We start from the raw sequence: 20,467 nt of genomic DNA on the forward strand, positions 1-20,467 counted from the left end.
TCTACCAAAGACAGCATAAGCCAGTGACGCAGCCACAGACAAGGGGCTTGCTCTGCATGATTAAGTTGCCCCTGCCCAGACACGTCTGTGGGAGCTTGGTTAGAAGTCACAAGTCCTCTGTGCCATAAAGTCCTCATCAACCCCACATACCCTCAACAGCTGCCCTGCTGTTTCCTATCCTGCTCCTTACAGTCACAAGGCCACTAGGATGCCACAGGAAGCAATAAGGGAGAGACAGAGGGACAACCCACTGGGACAGAGGTCTGTGAAGAGACAACCTGCCTCTTCTAGGAGGGTAGAACATGCTCACAGGACAGTTAAGGAACCTGGGCCGTGTCTCCACCAACGCTTGCTCTCTGGAAGCCTAAGATGTTCTATGGAAATCATCTCTGCACAAAGGTTTAAAAAAAAAAGCTAATGCAAGAATAAATTCTAAGAGCCTGAACTACTTGAAACAGAAAGCGAGAGCAAGTCACTAACACCAATCATTCACATAGTTACACGTTTTCCCTCTTCCTCTAGAAGGGTGGGAAAAAGCCAACTCATCTATACATACAAGCAACTGTCCCTGGTTTACAACGTAAAGACGTCTACACTTCTACTCCCAGAAAGAAGAAATGCAGGCTTATTTCTCCAATGCATTTAAATTCATCTCATTTAAAAAAAAAAAAAAAATTCATCCCATTTTTTAAAATGGCTATAAGGTACCAGGACTAGCTTGTGCCAAATATCAGGTTGTGAGGCAAATGGACACAGAGGAAAAACAGACAGCACAGACCCCGAGGTGGCTGGCTCCCAAGGCTGACAGGGGGAGCCCCATGGCGGACGGTGACTTGTCTCATGGAAAGTGACACATGACGGGACAAGGACGTTTGGGGCCATGGAAGTTCGTGCTTGGCTCGTGTGTGTCATGGGCCACGCCTACGGTCATGGGTTATACCACGTCCACAAAACACGACCGCCGGCCGACACAATGTTCCTGTGCAACAGCGATGAGTCAGGTGGATCAAGGTTTTGGGGCATCTCACAAGTGCCCAGAGAACCTCTCCAAGGTGGGAAGGAGGGACAGGGAGCTGCAAAAAGAAGGTGAGTGGCACCAGGACTAAAATTTGTCAAGAAACAAGAGTATCTTCCTTGATTGCGAGTTGTTTCAGCCCCAAAAGGGTGGTGCTTTAAGATTCTCGAAGAAGGTCCCAAATCCGAGATGCAGTCTTGGCGATTCAATGAGAGTCTGCGCAAACATCTTCCCAACACTGAGTTTGAAAACATGGGGCTGCAAAAACACCAGGAAAGGAAACAGAAGGCACCCTGTGGAACAGAACCTACCGAGGCCCAGGCAGGCGCAGCCAGGAGGAGGGGACCCCAGACATCAGCCCAGCAGCTGCCCTACGTGTGGTCGCCAAGCAGGCCTCAGTCCGACCTGAGGCGGAGCAGACCTGCCTGGCTGAGCTGCAGGGCTCCTCGGAAGCCGAGCTGCTCGCGCTGTGGCATGGAGCTCGCGGCTCCCCTCCTCCACAGGAGGGCCGCTGCAGCAAAGCGGAGGTTTCCATCTGAATCTCCCTTCCGCCAACGACCCCAGCAGTCGCACCTGCTCCGGCCGCTCCCCAGCCCGTCCATCACGGCCCTCTCACGGGTCCCCACAGGGCCTGGCAGAGCGGAGCACACTGCCCTAGCCTCTCGGGCCAGGGTGGCTCTGTCAGTTACACTTGTCCTGACTCAAGGTTCATTTTCAAGGTCCCTGATTAATTTCAAGGTCCCCACTGGCTAGCTAAGACACTCAAGGCCCACTGTACTGTCAGCAACTCGTCTTCAGGTGATGGAGTGGCCACAATACATAACCCGGCACCGGGAATCACCCTAAATAAACAGTGACTGGGATGGCTTGCAATTGTAAATGTGCACTTGACTAGCAGCTTAAAAATCAGCCCCTACTCGTTCTTTGAGTTCGTAGAACCTCACCATCATCGGGGTGCCTGGGCCACCACTGGCAGCTACACAGAGGAGATGGGAAGACAGGCAGATGGCGGGCACTGGGACGGAGACCGTGCTCTCACAGTTACAAGCCACAGTGCCACGGGAAGAGCCGGGAGCTGATCCCACCAACTCCACACCCCTGCTCAGAAGACCAGGAACAAAGCACCATGGCATCTTCCAGGACTCGGGGCGGTGAGCCCCAGTGGACACTTGCAGGTGCTCACAAAGACCTGGGACGACAACATGCAGAGTGGCTGGCAACCCAGCACCCCCTACTCAAGGCCAGGCAGACCAACCACAGGCCTAGAAACCTAGTCGCCTCCCCCCACAGTCCAGACCAGACAAAACCGCCCAGACCTCCAGCGAGAGCCACCACGTGAGGCAGGGCCTTCCCACGTGAAAGCTTCAGCAACTATCTTACGACAGCACAGGTGTTACAAACATGTCACTAACAATGAAGACAGTACAACACAACACATTTCTAAGAAGTTGTTTTTGATCTCAAGCACTGAGCCAGGACCTGCTGGAAACAGAGCACTCACACACCTTGTTTACTCTCCGGGGATAAGACTTTCGCTGTTCCAAAATCTGTGATCTGGATGTGCATGTCTTCATTTAACAAAATGTTTTCTGGTTTCAGGTCCCTGTGAAAGCAGATTTTTTACATTTGAGGTGAAATATTTAAACAGTTATGCTATTACACACTTTACAATTTTTCACTGAAAACAAAATGGACTGATTAACGCTTATAACCTTTATGGACCGACAACCAAGAATGCGAGTCTTTTTAAAAAGTTCACAATGAACAAATATTAACTGCACTTAATGAGTACCTTCAAATTACATCACTTCAAAAGTACATCTATCATTTTCAATAAACTTTTTATTAAAGTGTAACCCATCATTTTTAGCCCATAAAAGGAAGATCTTTGAAACCTACTGTGGTCATCATTTCACAATATATTTTAGTCAACCATCCTGTTGTACACCTTTGATTTACACAGGGACGAATGTTGTTCGTTATTTCTCAATGAAACCAGAAAAAAGAGTTAAAATGATAAATTCTGTTATATGTCTTTTACCACAATAGAAAAACGATCAGTAACCACAACAAAAAGAGCTCGTATGAACACTTTTAATTTGACAATGTCAGAAAGTCACGGAAAATAAGATCAGAAATAAGTACACACAAAAGCTATTAGGCAGGAAATAAAAGCACCCAGTCAGGATGGCTGGGAAGGCCACCCACCCTCCCAGCAAACACATCTGACCAACATCACCTGGGAAGTCTCATCAACTTCTCAGATCTCACAAGGAGGCCTCCCACCACTCCAGAAAATAAAGCAGAGCTGACCCTGGGGCCTGGGGAGCAAAGCCCACAGGCCCCTGGCATGGTACCTGTGAATGATGCCCTTGCCATGCAAGTACTCCAGAGCCGACACCATCTCGGCCGTGTAAAACCGGGTGCACGTCTCATCGAATGAGCCAATTTTGCGAATGTATTTAAGTAGTTCTCCATTTTTGGCATAACTAAGACCAAAGTCTAAATATCACGTAGTTAAGGAAGAGTGCAAAAGTCATTCTTTTAAACTAACCTTACAGCCCAATAGGAATTTCTTCAGTTTCATTTATTTACTTGGGGACGGGGGAGGGGCAGAGAGAGAGAGACAGAATCCCAAGCAGGCTCCACATTCAGCGTGGAGCCTGACTCAGGGCTCAATCTCATGACTGCGAGATTGCAACCTGAGCCGAAATCAAGAGTCAGATGCTTTACCAACCAAACCACCCAGGCGTCCTAGAATATTTTTCATTAATGAAAACTGAAGGTACCTGTGTCCTAAGACAGCTGTCCCTCTTCAAGTCGGACCATGGCATGATCATACACACAGCTGCTGGGTGTGACAGGAATCCCTGGCCCCAGCTCCACGAACAGGCCCCAGCATGGGTTTCTCACCAAGAACACAAAGACACCCATCCCTCATTCCGACTGCCACTTCTGGACCCCACCATCTCCACAAAACACCCACGGGCTCAGTGAAGGGAAGCCACCAGAGACGGCAGAGCCCGTGGCACAAATGCCTCTTTGCAGCCAGGGGAAAGGGCCCTCTGTCATAACAGAGCCTCCAAACCTGCATCACGACAGGCACACACATACTGGGCACCCACTGCTTTCCACGGTGTGCTAAGAGTCAACTCATGTAACGGTTTCTCAAATGCAAGCTCCTTTCCACATATAAAGCAACGTGTTTCATAAAGAAATGCCACTTTCAGAGTGCTGGGGACAGGGGTGACGCCCCTAAACGAACCAACAGAAAGCCCTCTCCCCACTGCAGCAGCCCGTTGGTACTAGACCAGGTCACTGCTCCCCTGAAGACGGAACCACTGGGAAGAGCCCAGTGTGCATGTGTGTCCTGCCTGGACAGCCTCACCTCTCTCTCTTGAAACCGCCTCCTCACCCCCAGAACAACCTGCACAGGAGCCAAACCACAGGTCGGGCCCGAGCCCCAGGTACTGGACCAGTCGGCAGCATCTGGTCTGGCTGCCAAGGACCCTACCCCAGAAACCCTGGGGCCCTGGGGGGGGGGGGTCTGCCTCTCTGCTCACTGGCAACACCCCATGTGCCACTCTCTGTGTGGGGGTGACTTGGGCTCAGGCCTCGGAACTCTCCCCTGCTGAGCACGCTGTGGGGGGCCGACCAGCCTGCCAACACCCCTCCCACCACCCCCCCCGACCCTCAGTTTGTGAGCTGCCCTGACTCTTCGCGGAGCTCTGCTGGCAGCCGCCCAGCAGCGGCCGGCACCTACAGATGCGTCGAATGCCAACGCCACGCACACTCCCAGCCTAGCCTCTCCCTCAGACTCTTCCAGCTCACCTACAGCAACCCTGCGCACCCCGACTCTGAGGCCTCACACCCGGAAGCCACCCTGACCGCACTGCCCCTCGCCCGGCTCACCTGCAAAAACCTTCACAGTGCAGCGCCGGCCACGGTCACGGCAAACGGCTGCTCTGCTCTAGCCTCTCCAGGCTCCCCCGCACACTTGGAAGAAAATCTGTGATTCTCGCCAGGCCTCTGAGGGAGGAGGAGCTGCCCCTGCCCAGCCTTTTCACCCCACCTGCACAGACACGCTCCTGCCCTTGCTCCGCCCAGGACTCGGGCCAAAGTCCATGGGTCCCCTCAGACCAGCAGGCTACAAAAGCAGCACCTTCCGGCGCCCTCTCACCAGGCCCTTACTACCTTTGTTCCCTCAACACATACCACATGGGCGCCCATCATCAGCGTGTGCTAACTCCTGCACAGGATGCAAGCTCCGGGAGCGCTTCCCTTCTTGACTGGCATACCCCCATCACCTGGCACTCAACAAGAACTTCTCAACAAAAGGACAAGTTCAGCTGACAGTTGAAGGAGCCAGAAAATGGTGTCGAAGGGAGACAGGGATAGAGCAAAGCTTCAACCCAGAGGAGTCTGTGTAGAAAGAAGAAAGGGGAAAGCCCGGGGCAGGGGGTGTGTGTGGGGGGGAACGGAACAGCCAAGCCCTCACACGGACCAGCTTTAGCGCCAGGCAGCTGAGGAGACCGGAGGGCAGGAGGGAAAGAGCTAATATCAAGACTGAGGTTTAAGCCCGAACAAGTCCTGAAGCAACTACATTTGACAGCCTCCTTCTCTCAGTGGAACAGAAGCCAAGAGCATCTGCTGGGACTGAGGACAAGAGTCACTGGGACACATAGGGGCCGAGGAAGTCCTGGTTGGGAAAAACTACAGGAAAAGTCCGTGGAGTGAGGAGAAACTGGCCAGCCAGGCCCCATGATGGGCAGACCCTGGGACAAGCTAGACAACACAGTCGTGCCCCGCCCCCCCTACCATGGTGCCCTACCTCCCGGCTCCCTAAGCAGAGGTAAAAGAAGGGGGAAAGAAAAACATTGCCCCAGGGGTTAGAGAAGTCAGGGAGCAGGAAAGGCCCTGAGAGGAAACAATCAGCAGGGTGTGACAGCCCTGCCTGAGAGCCAGAGGCACTGAGGGATCACAGCCATCCACAGGCCACAGCAGACTGGGGAGGGTCCATGGGGAGGGGGAGAGGAGAGGGCCTGGGGAGGGGAAAGAGTCTGGGTCCCTGCGGTTACTCCCTGGACTTCGCACTTGGGGGTTAAGCCTGGTAAAGACGTGCATTCCAAACAAACCCCACAGCCCTGGGCCAAAGAGAGCAGTGAGGGGCCCTGGAGGTCCGAGATCCTTCTTCCTCTCTCTCACTTCCCTGCCTTGAGAAGAGACTTGACGGAATTCCAAGGAATAAGGGAATGCCTTTGAATAAATATCTAGCAACCACAGGGTTAAAACAGTAACAATCCTTTAGATACAAAGCTTATCAACAAAAAAACCTCAAAAAAGTTTGTGCTGATCTCCCTTGAAGTACATTCCACTTCAGTGAACGTCAGCAATCCCAGGGGCTCCCACAGCAAAGTGATGTGAATTCATTTGTACTTAGAATATGCCACCCTTGCTTGTCCTGTCCAGGGAGGGACGACTTGTGAAAATACACACTGGGGTCATGACTCCAAAATAGCACGGGGTCACTGGTGCGATTTCAGGTGCGACTGTTCAAAGGATACACAGCTTTTCATCATCCTGAAATGTGAAGTAAAGTTTAACAAAGAACGGGTGATCCAGGCGTGACATCACGTCTCTCTCTCTGGTTACATACGGGACCTTGTTCTCTTTGATAATGTGACGTTTCTCTAGAATTTTAACTTAAAGTAAGAGAGAAGCAAGTTATTACAATTGATAGCGGTGAAAACAAAACAAAACACCACACTAGAAACAAAACTCATAAAGGTAACTGGAACAAATTAAAGTTTTTCACAGAATATACCCACCGGCTCCGTGGTCTCTAAGACCACAAGTGCCTGACCCCGAAATGAGCACAGAACCTCCAGGCACTGGGCAGCCAGGTGGCCATGTGCCTGCAGGCACCCCGCCCCGCATCCCAGATGCGCGGCCCACTGGACTTAGTACTTACTAGCGTATTCCCTTGAGGTTGCCAGTTCTCGGGCCAGGACAACCTGGTTTCGGAAGAAAAGGGGAAAGAGGAGAGAAAAATCACTCAATGAACCAGGGCAGTGAGTCTCACAAGTCACCCTGCAGCCGACAGAATGGGCTAACGTGCCCCCACCATGAAATTACATTGAAATATTTGAAACTACATTAAAACATATCTGGTCCTGTGCTAACAAATACAACGGATGTTAACAACAAGGTGAATATGTTCTAATAAACAGCAAACGCATATATCAATCAACTGCTTTCAGAAGGTTCTTGATCAGCTGCTAAGTTCCCCTACTGCCATGAAGTACACATTCAGGAACATCTTAGACTAATGTAACCCTCACAAATAGTAGAAAGCAGCAGCAAATAATACCTCTAGAAGTGAGTCCTGGGAATTCCCTTAAAAAATAATTTTAAGAGGGGCACCTGCATAGCTCAGTCAGTTAAGCATCCGACTTTGGCTAAGGTCAGGATCTCGTGGTTCATGGGTTCAAGCCCTGCGTTGGGCTCTGTGCTGACAGTTCAGAGCCTGGAGCCTGCTTCGGATTCTGTGTCTCCCTCTCTCTCTCTACCCCTCCCTCATTCGCACTCTCTCTCTGTCGCTCAAAAATGAATGTAAAAAAAAGTTTTTTAAATAATTTAAAGAATATATTCTCAGTATATGTTCATTGTTCATTCTGCCCTGAATTTGGGCTTTTCAAGTAACTGTTATCATACATTTCTCTTGATGCCCCTCTCAGGTACTGTAAACACTATCCTACCATCAAGGGCACAGGAAGCTAAACCACGAGTGGCCCACAGGGAGCGTCTCCTGGAAGGGTACAGTCACACCCCAGGCTGGTTTCTCTCAGCAGCACACGTAAGTCTTGTACTCAACCACCACTTCAGGGCAGAGAACCAAGAGGGCACAGCATAACGTGGAAACGATAGTTCTACACAAGCAGCCTCTGAGCACAACCTGGGCACCAACTCCCACAGGCCCAGTGAGGCCTGTCTGCTGGGAAGCTGAGGCAGCCTCCACCCACCCCGGCCAGCTGAGGCAGGTGCCTCTAAGAGGCCTGCACAGAGACATGGCCCGAGGACCAGAGAGCAGAGGGAAACCTGCCCAAATCCTGGGAGAAACTCAGGAGGCCGTGGGCCGGGATCATCCTACAGTGTGCTCCGGCAGACGCACCGGAAGTGATGCTGGGAGAGCACTGTGTGAAATGCCCTGCAGTTATCAAGGAGAACAGGGTTAGATTGTATGTGCTCAAGTGGAAAGATCTCAAAGATCTTTCTGGAGGAATGTACCTGTGTGGACTGTTCTCAGGCACTGGGGGTGTTGGGGAGGGGCTGGGGAAAGACCCCTCTCCTTACGTTATGTGTTTATGAAGTGTTAAATCTCTTCACAGGAGCATGTACTAGCTACCTAGTAGGAAAGAGCAAGAAGAAACTATTAGTACTAACAATTAATGGGACCCTTTCTGAAGGAGCTATTTATGAAATCCTTCTGTTGTGTGAATTCAACATTTCACATGCAGGCCTCCTTATGGGCACAAGGCAGGAAGTATCCCTCTTCCAGAGAACAAGGCATGACGCATGCCCCCACGGCCCTCCGGGCTGACAGCAGGGCTAATCTGGACATCAAGATCATCCCCAGGGGGCCAGGCAGCAGCAGGCCAGGCCTCTCTACTCTCCAGGGCCAGGCTCGGCCAAGAGCAGATCCTGCCCAGCCTGGGAACTGCCCCTTGTCCTCCACCCTCCCCTGGAAATCTAATTTTAAGAGGTCTCTATTTCAGGAGTGATGAGGAATACCTGAGGGTAGCACATATAATTTGAGAGCCAGGCTACAGGACTCCCAACAGTGCCAGGAAGGAGCCTCCAGCTCATGGTGCTCTTCTCTGGCACCTCCCTGGCACAGGGGTTCAAAAGGCACAGGGGTGACAAGAAGTACAGCTGGGGCTCTTCAACAGCAGGAGTGTGTCACCTAGAATGGATGGTGCCCACTTTTCCCCACCATGGAAACCCATGGACCAAGGGGAATTTCACAAGTAAGGCTTCATTTATTAGTCAAGATAAATGTCCATGAAGTAAAACTGAGAAAAGGAGAGAATGCTTCTTCTTTTACTGGACTATTTTAAGTAACCATGCAGAACACCCAAGGTTCTTTTCAAAATAGTTTCTTCTTTCTGAGAAGATCTGTGAGTACCAGAACTACTGGCAACTATGCTCAGAGTTAAAGATTTTTATCATGAGGGCACCATTCTTTCATAATTTAAACAGAAACTGCCAATAAAAAAATCTAAATTAAAAACATAAGGAGAAGGGCGCCTGGGTGGCTCAGTCGGTTGAGCATCCACTCTTTTCAGCTCAGGTCATGAGCTCACGGTTCGTGATACTGAACACAGAGTCTGCTTGGAAAATTCTCTCTCTCTCTCTCTCCGTTTGTCTCTCAAAATAAATAAATACATACATACATACTTTGGAAGGGAGGGGAGGGGAGGGGGAAGTGGAGGGGAGGGGGAGAGGAGGGGGAAGGGGAAAGGGAAGGGGAAGGGGAGGGGGAAGGGGAGGGGGAAAGGGGAGGGGAGGGGAGGGGAGGGGGAAGGGGAGGGAGGGGAAGGGGGAAGGGAGAAGGGGGAAGGGAAGGAAGAGGGAAGGGGGAAGGGAAGGGAAGGAGGAGGGAAGGAGGAAGGGGAGGGAAGGAGAGGGGAGGGGACGGGAGGGGAGGGGGGAGGGGAGGGGAGGGGAGGAGGGGAGGGGGGAGGGGAGGGGGGAGGGGAGGGGGAGGGGAGGGGAGGAGGGGAGGGGGGAGGGGAGGGGGGAGGGGAGGGGGGAGGGGAGGGGGAGGGGAGGGGGGAGGGGAGGGGAGGGGGAGGGGAGGGGGGAGGGGAGGGGGAGGGGAGGGGAGGGGGAGGGAGGGGAAGGGGGAAGGGAGAAGGGGGAAGGGAAGGAAGAGGGAAGGGGGAAGGGAAGGGAAGGAGGAGGGAAGGAGGAAGGGGAGGGAAGGAGAGGGGAGGGGAGGGAAGGGGAGGAGAGGGGATGGGAGGGGAGGGGAGGGGGAAGGGGAGGGGAGGAGAGGGGGAAGTGGAGGGGAGGGGGAGAGGAGGGGGAAGGGGAAAGGGAAGGGGAAGGGGAGGGGAAGGGGAGGGGGAAGGGGAGGAGGAAAGGGGAGGGGAGGGGAGGGGAGGGGGAAGGGGAAGGAGGGGAAGGGGGAAGGGAGAAGGGGGAAGGGAAGGAAGAGGGAAGGGGGAAGGGAAGGGAAGGAGGAGGGAAGGGGGAAGGGAAGGGAAGGAGGAGGGAAGGAGGAAGGGGAGGGAAGGAGAGGGGAAGGGAGGGGAGGGAAGGGGAGGAGAGGGGATGGGAGGGGAGGGGAGGGGAGGGGGAAGGGGAGGGGAGGAGAGGGGGAAGTGGAGGGGAGGGGGAGAGGAGGGGGAAGGGGAAAGGAAAGGGGAAGGGGAGGGGGAAGGGGAGGGGGAAGGGGAGGAGGAAAGGGGAGGGGAGGGGAGGGGAGGGGGAAGGGAGAAGGGGGAAGGGAAGGAAGAGGGAAGGGGGAAGGGAAGGGAAGGAGGAGGGAAGGAGGAAGGGGAGAGAAGGAGAGGGGAGGGGAGGGAAGGGGAGGGGAAGGGAGGGGAGGGGAGGGGAGGGAAGGGAAAAGGGAAACTATAAGGGGAGCAAAAGTTAACATTGATTAAATGAAGCTGGGAACACGGGTGAGCTATAATATTTCATGTTCTTTGTATTTTATAACATTTCATAAATGTAAAAAGACAAAAGGGAAACACATTTCACCTGAAGTTTTTTCACAAAGGCCAGGCAAGAAAGCCCTGCCAGCAGGAGGCCGCTGCAGAGCCGCCCTGGCCAGCCCTGGCCATCCGCAGGGCCCTGCTGGGTCCGGGCACTCAGGCTTCCCCCCCCCTCCCCCCGGCCTCACCCCAGCCACGTGGAGCTGCTACCTCAGCAAAGGGGCTGCTCTGAACCTTCACTCTTTGCTTTAAAAGGAAAAATGCCACAAGACAGGCACAGCTCACTCAGGTAGCAAACAGAGGTACCCAGCATGCGACCTGCCGGTGCTGATTGTGAAAATACTATTGCTGATTGTGAAACTGAGGCCACGAGAATTTGGAGGCTAGCAGGTCCAAAGGCTGCGCCTCTAGCAGCTGTCAAGACTGTGCCGTTTTACACATTGTTTTAAATAAAAGACAAGGTCACTCAATGTTTCCCAAAAGCCCTGAAGAGATACTGATGCTGACACTTACAAGAGAAAGGGTAGAAAAACTTGGCGGGACCTTGCTAATGGGACACAAGGACACAGGATGTAACTTGTTGATGAATAAATTAGAATCAGAATAAAAATTAGGATAAAAATTAACTGCATTAAAAAAAAAACCCAAAAAACAAAACAGGGGCACCTGGGTGGCTCAGTCACTTACTTAAGCATCCAACTCTTGATTTCAGCTCTGGTCATAATCTTACAGTTGGTGGGTTCAAGTCCTGGAGCCTGCTTGGAAATCTGTCTGCCTGTCTCTCTGCCCCTCCCCACTCACACGCTCTCTCCCCCTCTCGCTCTCAAAAATAAAATAAACATTAAAAGAAAAAAAATAGAAAGATCAAAAGATACCTTTTAAAGCTTTCATGCACAAAATCACGGCTTAGATATTTTAACCATGTGACCCACTTGGCGTTAGCCAGCCCCCAAATCACCTTCACAACAGGAGCTGAACCCCCGAGGGTGGCATGTACTCACTGTTGAGAAAGAGCCTTCACCAAGAATTTTCCCAAATTTGAAGTCTTCGGGCCGTTTCTTCCGAGGCTGTGGCGGTGGCTGTGTGGTGTGCTGCAGCGAGTTGGCGCTCGATCGGGACTCAGCCGCGGTGCTGTCCATGGTGGAGCCCTGTCTGCTACCACCACTGGGAATGCCAGGGGCCGAGCCGGACTCAGTCTGGGTCCTCACCATTGATGGGGACGGGCAAGAACATAACACCACGCTGGACTGAATAGGAACGGTGTCATACTGGTGGACACAGGAAAAAATGGTAAGACTCCAAGCAGCTCACTTTTTCTAAACACGTGAAGTGACGCGCTGACGTTGTTGAAACACAAATACCGCCAAGTACAGGATAAGCTATCTGAATTCGGCCGCAGGGTTCAGGCCTGCCCTCCTCTCCCAAGGCCCTTCCCTGCTCAGATCCCAGCCCCCACCCTTGACTTGCATGCCCACCAACCCCACCATCCAGCACCTGTCCACCATCATCCCCCTCCCTCAGGGTGGAGTGAATGTCCAACAACCCCCCCCCACACACACACCACTGAAGCCAGTTGGCCTTCCCATCACTGCCAAGCCTAAACAACACCTGCAGCCAACCCATCCACAGAGGAAGTCAGTCCAAACTCTCTGACCACAGTGTCCCCATCCCAGAATTCCCTGCCTACTCACCCACCCGCACCTCATACAAGGCTGCATACCCAGAAGGCATTCAATTAGGACTTGAACAAATAGACAGCTTTAACACTGCATCCCACAAATGAATAGAATTTTAACCTAGCAGTCCTAGAACATGGAAGCATAACCTCATGGAAAGAAGAGTCCAAGAACCGTCAACTACAAAAAAAATTTACAGTTGATAAAAATAAATATATAAGCTTCTCAAAAATAGAGAAGTTGAATAATTGGTTAACAATTTGGAAAATATCTGGGGCACCTCAGTGGCTCAGTTCACTGAGTGTCCAACTCTTGATTTCAGCTCAGGTCATGATCCCAGGGTTCATAGGATCGAGGCCTGTATCAGGCTCTGCACTGGCAGCATGGAGCCTGCTTGAAATTCTCTGTCTCCCTCTCTTTTCTGCCCCTTCCCTGCTCGCTCTCCTGCTCTCTCTCTCAAAAATAAATAAACATTAAAAAACAAAACACAATTTGGAAAATATCTTATTTTGAGCCCAATTGCACACTCCACACCAAACTTACCTCCAAACCAGTTAAAGTGTTCTGTTTTTAAATTATCTAAACAAATTCAAAAATTTAACAGATTTTAAAAATTATTCAACGTCGGGGCACCTGGATGGTTAAGTGACGGAATCCGTTAAGTGACAGATTTTGGCTCAGGTCATGATTTCTCGGTTCGTGAGTTCGAGCCCCACATTGAGCTGTGCTGACAGCTCAGAGACTGGAGCTTGCTTCAGATTCTGTGTCTCTCCCTCTCTCTGCCTCTCCCATGCTCACGCTCTGTCTCTGTCTCTCAATAATAAATAAACGTTAAAATTAAAAAAAAAATTATTCAATGCAGTCCCTATTAAAATAGTAGGTGGCTTCCTTGCAGAAATTGACAAGCTGATCCTAAAATTCATATGGCAATTCAAGGAACCCAGAATACCTAAACAATCTCAAAAAAGGAACAATGCTAGATGACCACCTCACACCACCTGATTTCAAACCTTACTACAAAGCTACAGTAATCAAGGCAGCGTGGTCCTGGCACAGGACAGACAGAGATGGATGGGATGGAGTTCAGAAGCATGCCTAGACATCTACAGCCCAGTGATCTTCAACAAGGGTGCCAAGACCCTTTAGTGGGGAAGTACAGACTTTGCAACAAACGGTGCTGGGACATATGCATAGCCACATACAAAAAGAATGAAGCTGAATGTCTTTCTTATATCATATACAAAATTAACTCAGATGTGCCAAAGATCTACATATAAGAACTGAAAGTATAGCACTCTTATTAGAAGACATACCAGTAAACCTTCCTGACCTTGGCAGTGGTTTCTTAGATTATGTGACCAAAAGCACAAGCAACAATAGCAACAAAAGCAGATCAAAGAGACTTCACCAAAATTAAAAACTTTTGTGCTTCAAAAGCACCATCAAGAAAGTGAAAAGACAACTCACAGAATGGAAGGAAATATTTGTAAATCATGTATCTGGTAGGGGCTTGTATCCAAACTACATAAAGAACTCCTACGACTTGATTAAAACGCAAGCGCGTGCGCGCACGCGCGCACACACACACACACACACACACACACACACACAGTTAACAGATAAGGGATCCAAATAACATTTCTCCAAAAAGATATACAAATGGCCAATAAGCACATGAAAAGATGCTCACCATCATTAGTGATTACGGAAATGCAAATCAAAGACAGAGTGAGATTCCTCTTCATACCCACTAGGGTGGCTAGAATTAAAAAGATCAGAACAAATGTTGGTGAGGATGTGGAGAAATTGGGACCCTCACACACTGCTATTGGGAATAGAAAACGGTGCAGAGAGAAATCTGGCAGACAGTGTGACAGTTCCTCAAAAGGAAACAGGAGCCATATAACCAAGCAATTCCACTCCTAGGCGTGTACTCGAGAGAAATGGAAACCTATGTCCACACAAAACTTGAACAAAAATGTTCACAGCAGCATGATTCTTAACAACCAAAGGTGAAAACAACCCAGATGTTCACCAATGGATAAATGGATGAACAAAATGTAGTCTAGCCATAAAACGGAGTATTGGGGCTTCTGGGTAGCTCACTTGGTTAAGCATCCGACTTCGGCTCAGGTCATGATCTCATGGTTCGTGAGTTTGAGCCACAAGATGGGCTCTGCACTGACAGTGCAGAACCTACTTGGAATTTTCTCTCTCCCTCTCCTTCTGCCCCTCCCCTGCTCATGCGTGCTCTCTCTCTAATAAATAAACTTTTTAAAAAACACAGAGTATTATTCAGTCATAAAGAGGAAGAGCTGACACATGCTACAACATAAATGAACATGAAAACCACGATGCCAAGTGAAAAAGGCCAGACACAAAAGGCCACATACTATGGGATTCCATTTCCATGAAACGTCCAGAACGGGCATATCCACAGACAGAAAGCAGATAAGTGGTTGTCAGGGATGGCGGGGGGGAGGGGGGGGTGGGCAACAGAGAGTGGCTGCTAAAGGCTCTGTGACAAAAACATTCTGAAACTAGGGGCGCCTGGGTGGTTCAGTTGATTGGGCAACCAACTTCAGTTCAGGTCATGATCTTGCAGTCTGTGAGTTCGAGCTCTGCATCAGGCTCTGTGCTGATGGCTTCGGATTCTGTGTCTCCCCCTCTCACTCTGCCCTCTCCCCTGCTCATGCTCTGTGTCTCTCTCTCTCAATAATAAATAAACGTTAAAAAAAAAACCCAAACATTCTGGAACTAGATAGTGATGATGGCTGTATAACTTTGTGAATACACTAAAACCCACTGAATTATTTAAAAAGGTGATTGTATGGTATATGAATTATATCTCAATAAGTTGTTAAAAACAGTTGTATTACAGGGGCGCCTGGGTGGCTCAGTCGGTTAAACGTCAGACTTCAGCTCAGGTCATGATCTCGCAGTCTGTGAGTTCAAGCCCTGCGTCGGGGTCTGTGCTGACAGCTCGGAGCTTGGAACCTGCTTTGGATTCTGTGTCTTCTTCTCTCTCTGCTCTACTCTCCCACTCATGCTCTATCTCTCTCTGTCTCTCAAAAATAAATAAACGTTAAAAAAAAATTTTTTAAGCAGTTGTATTACATATGACTGCATTAATTTATACACAAGAACTCCTTCAAATCTATTAATCATCAAGACTTTAAGAACCCAAGAAAACTCAAGGAACCAAGAGATGTAAATACATGTAGTATTCAAAGACAAATGAAAGCAACCAAAGATAGCACTGTACGTTTTTAATTAGGGGAGAGGTTGGAAGATGAAAAAACAGATAATAACAATGATTGCATATATTTACAACACACACAAACAGCAGTGCTGGCCAGGCCAGGCCAAAACAAGAGCACTCCTGTAACTGCAGCTGGCGCTAGTAAGCCCATGATGAGGTTATAATGCTTTTGGAAAGCAGTCTGGTAATCCAGCAAGAAAGCAATGACAGAACAGGTGTCGATGAGATACAAAGAAATACTAAGGAGAAGGGAGTAAAAATAGTTAAAAACTTAGGTAGGCATCACGAAAGGATCAGAGAGTTTCAGAAAAACAACCAAGTTTACCCACAACCATAAAAAGAATTCTCTTTCTCTGGCTCTAAAGTGTTCTAGCAGTGACATCATTAGCCTCTCCACCACCAGACTGTTGCAGAATACCACAAAACAAACCCAGAGCACCCAGATTTATTTCTAGTAGTACTCCCCGTTAAAAGAACTCAGGACAGCACTTAACTCCATATCTTAGAACAGAAAAAAGAGAATCAATCAATATGGTACTGGAATCTGGGGCGCCTGGGTGGCTCAGTCGGTTAAGCGTCCGACTTTGGCTCAGGTCATGGTCTCGTGGTTTGTGAGTTCAAGCCCCACGTCGGGCTCTGTGCTGACAGCTCAGAGACTGGAGCCTGCTTCGGATTCTGTGTCTCACTCTCTCTCTCTGCCCCTGCCCTGCTTGCGCTGTCTCAAAAATAAATAAATAAATAAATAAATAAATAAATAAATAAATAAATAAATAAATAAATAAAACATTAATATATATATACGGTACTGGAATCCCTTGCTATGTCTGAAAAGGAGGTCTTCACATGTGTCTGTGGTAGTAAGGTGGGGGGGAAGCTGGCCTGGAGGGACTGTCACTAGCCAAGCTGTGACCCTGTAAACCCTAAAAAGAGATCAGTAAGTACAGGAAATCAGAATATTCCCAAACTGGGAAAAAACATGAGCCTGTAAGGATACACACAGGTGATAAGTGTATCAATGCTATAACTATAAAAGCAGGATGCATACGATTGAACACTTAATTTCATCTATCTGAATAACTAAGGGAGCAGCGTGGCCATAGAGATCTCTGTTTCTTGTATTATGTTTGTTCATAAAGGATAGATAAACATTTCCTCTCCTTTTAAACAGGGAAGGGAGACAGGGAACTATGAAGAAGCCACAATCCTAGAGAAAGCACACCACAAACAGGACGGACAGGTGGGCACAGTAAGTAACCAAGACTGCGCAGCGGATGACAGCTCAGCCACCACAAGAAGAGAGCTGAAGGAGAAGCTCCTTTTGAAATGCACCAAACACATAAAGTCAAAAACCAGACTAGACAGGACGTCCTGCACCCCAGACATGATGAGCACAGATATAGAGAAGGGAAGAGCAGATGGCAAGAAGAGGCAGGAGCCTGGGCAGGCCCCACGGGGCCGCATGAACCCCTCTCTATGCAGCAGACCAGCCCCAGGAAGGCTGGCTCAGGCCGGGTCAGACACACACACACCAGACCCCAGCTCCCAGACAAGGAGGCCCCATCACCGCCGGGGCTGCACCATAGCAGGGAGGAGGCAGGCTTCTTTCACGTACAGGTCTGTTGAGCATTAGAACTGCAGGCAAGGTGCAGGCCTACCTTAGGATGTTGAAGGTTCAGGTTCGGACCACTGCAGTGGAGTGAATATCACGATAAAGAGATTCAAACTTTTTGGTTTCCCGGTACATATAAAAGTTATAGTTACACTCTACTGGAGACAATATATTAAGTGGCAGTAGCGTTATGTCTAAAAACACAACGCCCATGCCTTAATTAAAAAACACTTTAGGGGCACCGGGGTGGCTCAGTCAGTTAAGCATCCAACTTCAGCTCAGGTCATTATCTCACGGTTCATGAGTTCGAGCCCCACATCGGGCTCTGTGCTGACAGCTTGGATCATGGAGCCTGCTTCATATTCTATGTCTCCCTCTCCCTCTCTCTCTCTGTGCCCCTCCCCTGCTCACGCTCTGTCTCTGTATCTCAAAAACAAACATTAAAAAAAAAAAGTCTTAAAAAAATCTTTTATTGGTAGGGTGCCTGGGTGGCTCAGTCGGTCTGACTTTGGCTCTATGTCTCCCTCTCTCTCTGTCCCTCCCCTGCTTATGCTCTGTCTCTCCCTCTCTCTCCAAGATAGATAAACATTTTAAAAAATTAAAAATACTTGACTGGTTACAAAAGAAAAAAAAAAAAGCTAACCATCGGGATGCCTGGCTGACTCAGTTGGTGGAATACGTAACTGCTGTTCATGAATTCCAGCCCCATGTTGGGCAAGTAGAGCTTACTTCTTCTTTAAATATTATTTATTTTGAGACAGAGAGAGGGAGAGAGACAATCCCAAGCAGGCTCCATGCTGTCAGTGCAGGGCCCAACGCAGGGTTCAATCTCATGAACCAAGAGATCATGACCTGAGCCGACATCAAGAGTCAGACGCTTGGGGAGCCTGGGTGGCTCAGTCGGGTTAGCGTCTGACTCCCACTTAGGTCACGATCTCACGGTTTGTGAGTGCAAGCCCTACATCAGCTCTGCACTGATGGTGCAGAGCCTGCCTAGTATTCCCTCTCTCTGCACTTCTCGTAAGCGCTCTCTCCCTCTCAAAACACAAAAAAAGTCAGATGCTTAACCAACTGAGCCATCCAGGCGTTCCGAGAAATGGATTTTTCAAATGTAGTACATGGTACAAATGTGACCAGCAGTATAGGTCCTCTAGTTAGACTGGTAGCACCATTTATTTATGGCAACTTGCTGTTTTCAACGCTCCACAGCTTGACAGTAAGCCAAGTGTGCTTTACACATTTCATAAATACTCCATCTCACAAGAAGTACCAACGATTGGACCAAGCTCTGGGGTTCAGTCAGCCCCTTAATGGTTTGTCCCTATGAGCAAAGCATATAACAAGCATATCAAATCCAGTAGCTTCCCTTGGAGATTAGCAGGAACTTCTCTGTCCTCAGGGGCAGTTCGTGGGGAAGAATCATGGTCACCATGCTAAGGCCTATCGAGAACTATGACAGGCCGGGACTGTCCTCACAAGCCAGGCCAGCGATACTGCGAGTGAGGGCTGTGCACACGGAGCCCTGGGGATTCATGGGACTCCTGGACACAACCAAGGTCGCATGCTCCTTGGGTCATCCTGGGTGCAGACCCTCAGGCCTGGTACAGAGGAGCAGCCAGACTGCGTGACCTAAGGGGCACACAAAAGGGACGGAAGTGGGAAGGAGCTAGCACTACAAACAGCACAGCCCTGGGCATCACAGCAGTGCTGTGAAATGATCCGGCCACAGGTCTGCTGAGCAGCCACCACTGCCCTATGGGGCAGGGGAGCGGGGACTTCCGCCTGTCTCTGTCATGGCCGCCCCACCCCTGCACCTGTCCCAGAAAGCGTGTCAATCAGATCAACGTGGCCTCACCTAAATTCACCTGTGTGCCCAGCCTCCTGTCAAGCAAGACTCAAGGAGACAACAGGAGACACGCCCAAGACAGTGGCAAACAGTGGTTTTAATTCAAAACTGACAAGTGAAATAGTGACTAAAATCTCAAACATTTTTTTTTTAATGTTTATTTATTTTTGAGAGAGAGAGACAGAGTGCAAGCAGGGGAGGGGCAGAGACAGAAAGGGAGACACAGAATCTGAAAGAGAATCCAGACTCTGAGCTGTCAGCACAGAGCCTGATGCCGGGCTTTGAGCTCACAAACCGCGAGATCATGACCCGAGCCAAAGTGGGACACTTAACCGACGGAGCCACCCAGGCACTCCTCAAACATGACATTCGTGAAGAACAAAATATGACAGGCTGATTCATGGACCTGGAAAAATGTAATTGTATACCAACACCTTCTGGACTCAATGACATTTCCGGCAAAGACACAGACACATCTGTCACGTGGTTTGGAACACGGCCGGGGGATAGCCCAGGGCTTCTTCCCAGTAGGCAGAACCTTCACCCTGGGAGGTGCGGTAAAACAACACCCAAGGTCAGTGAAGAGTTTCCGAAGGGTCAGCGGCGATGCCTGGGAGGGCGGGCAGCTCAGGCAGCAGGTGTCCACGACCACAAAAAATAAGGGGCACTGAAGACCTGGGTGTGACAGTTCCCCATAAACCAGCTATGCTGGGGACAAAGGACCCTGATACCAAAGACCCTGGGAGGCTGGCTGCAGAGCACTTACCAAGAAGAGCACGCTTCAGCTCAGGCTTCCTGAGGGCAAACTCAGCAAACATCCAGCCTGTGGACAGCAGTCCCCCCAAAACAACTACCAGGTTAAGTCAGACAAGACTCTGGTTACAAGCATGTGTTCCTGAGAACTTTCATCAGAGTGGTTTCTGTGATTGTTAAAAAAGCTTCCAGAACAGATCCTCAAAGGAGGGCACTGTCATCCCCTGGAAAGCATGGGTTTATATCAGACCCCACTCAGCCAGGCCATCCCCAGGGGCAGGCCCCACCCGACTTGGCAGCCCTTGGCACGCACCTTCATCCGCTGTGAGGCTCTGTGGCAGGCTGCTGGCTAACCCGTGCAGCGTGCTGCAAACTGATGGGCTGTCTTGACAGACAGGGTCCTGACCCTACAGACCCCATGACAGACCTGGCCAGGCACTGCTGAGGGAGGAAGTAGAGCATCATGCCGGATGAAACCTGCTTACTTCCTGTCCGCCATCCATCCGCACGTGAGGATATGAAGTGCCACCGAAAATCCCCAGGCCACCTGAGCAGGTGCGAGAGGAGACAGCAGGTGCCATGCG

The 20,467-nt window shown here is 50.0% G+C and overlaps 1 protein-coding gene across 1 annotated transcript in view; it reads right to left on the reverse strand.

The window, feature by feature from the left end:
- Positions 1 to 14,564, reverse strand: part of PDPK1 (3-phosphoinositide dependent protein kinase 1) — a 42,561-nt gene extending 27,997 nt beyond the window's left edge. The window contains exons 1-6 of the mRNA XM_047087105.1: positions 14,104 to 14,564; positions 11,739 to 12,005; positions 6,987 to 7,029; positions 6,580 to 6,717; positions 3,373 to 3,517; positions 2,521 to 2,618 (exon numbers count right to left, since the gene is read on the reverse strand). Of these exons, the coding sequence (XP_046943061.1) occupies positions 2,521 to 2,618; positions 3,373 to 3,517; positions 6,580 to 6,717; positions 6,987 to 7,029; positions 11,739 to 12,005; positions 14,104 to 14,109 (697 nt within the window). The 5' untranslated portion in view covers positions 14,110 to 14,564. The remainder of the gene's footprint in view (positions 1 to 2,520; positions 2,619 to 3,372; positions 3,518 to 6,579; positions 6,718 to 6,986; positions 7,030 to 11,738; positions 12,006 to 14,103) is intronic.
- Between the last annotated feature and the right edge of the window lie 5,903 nt (positions 14,565 to 20,467).

The sequence above is a fragment of the Lynx rufus genome, unplaced genomic scaffold (genome assembly GCF_022079265.1).
Source record: "Lynx rufus isolate CCGP_SWC_20201006 ecotype Redwood Valley unplaced genomic scaffold, mLynRuf1.p SCAF_23, whole genome shotgun sequence".
NCBI classification, from domain to species: Eukaryota; Metazoa; Chordata; class Mammalia; order Carnivora; family Felidae; genus Lynx; species Lynx rufus.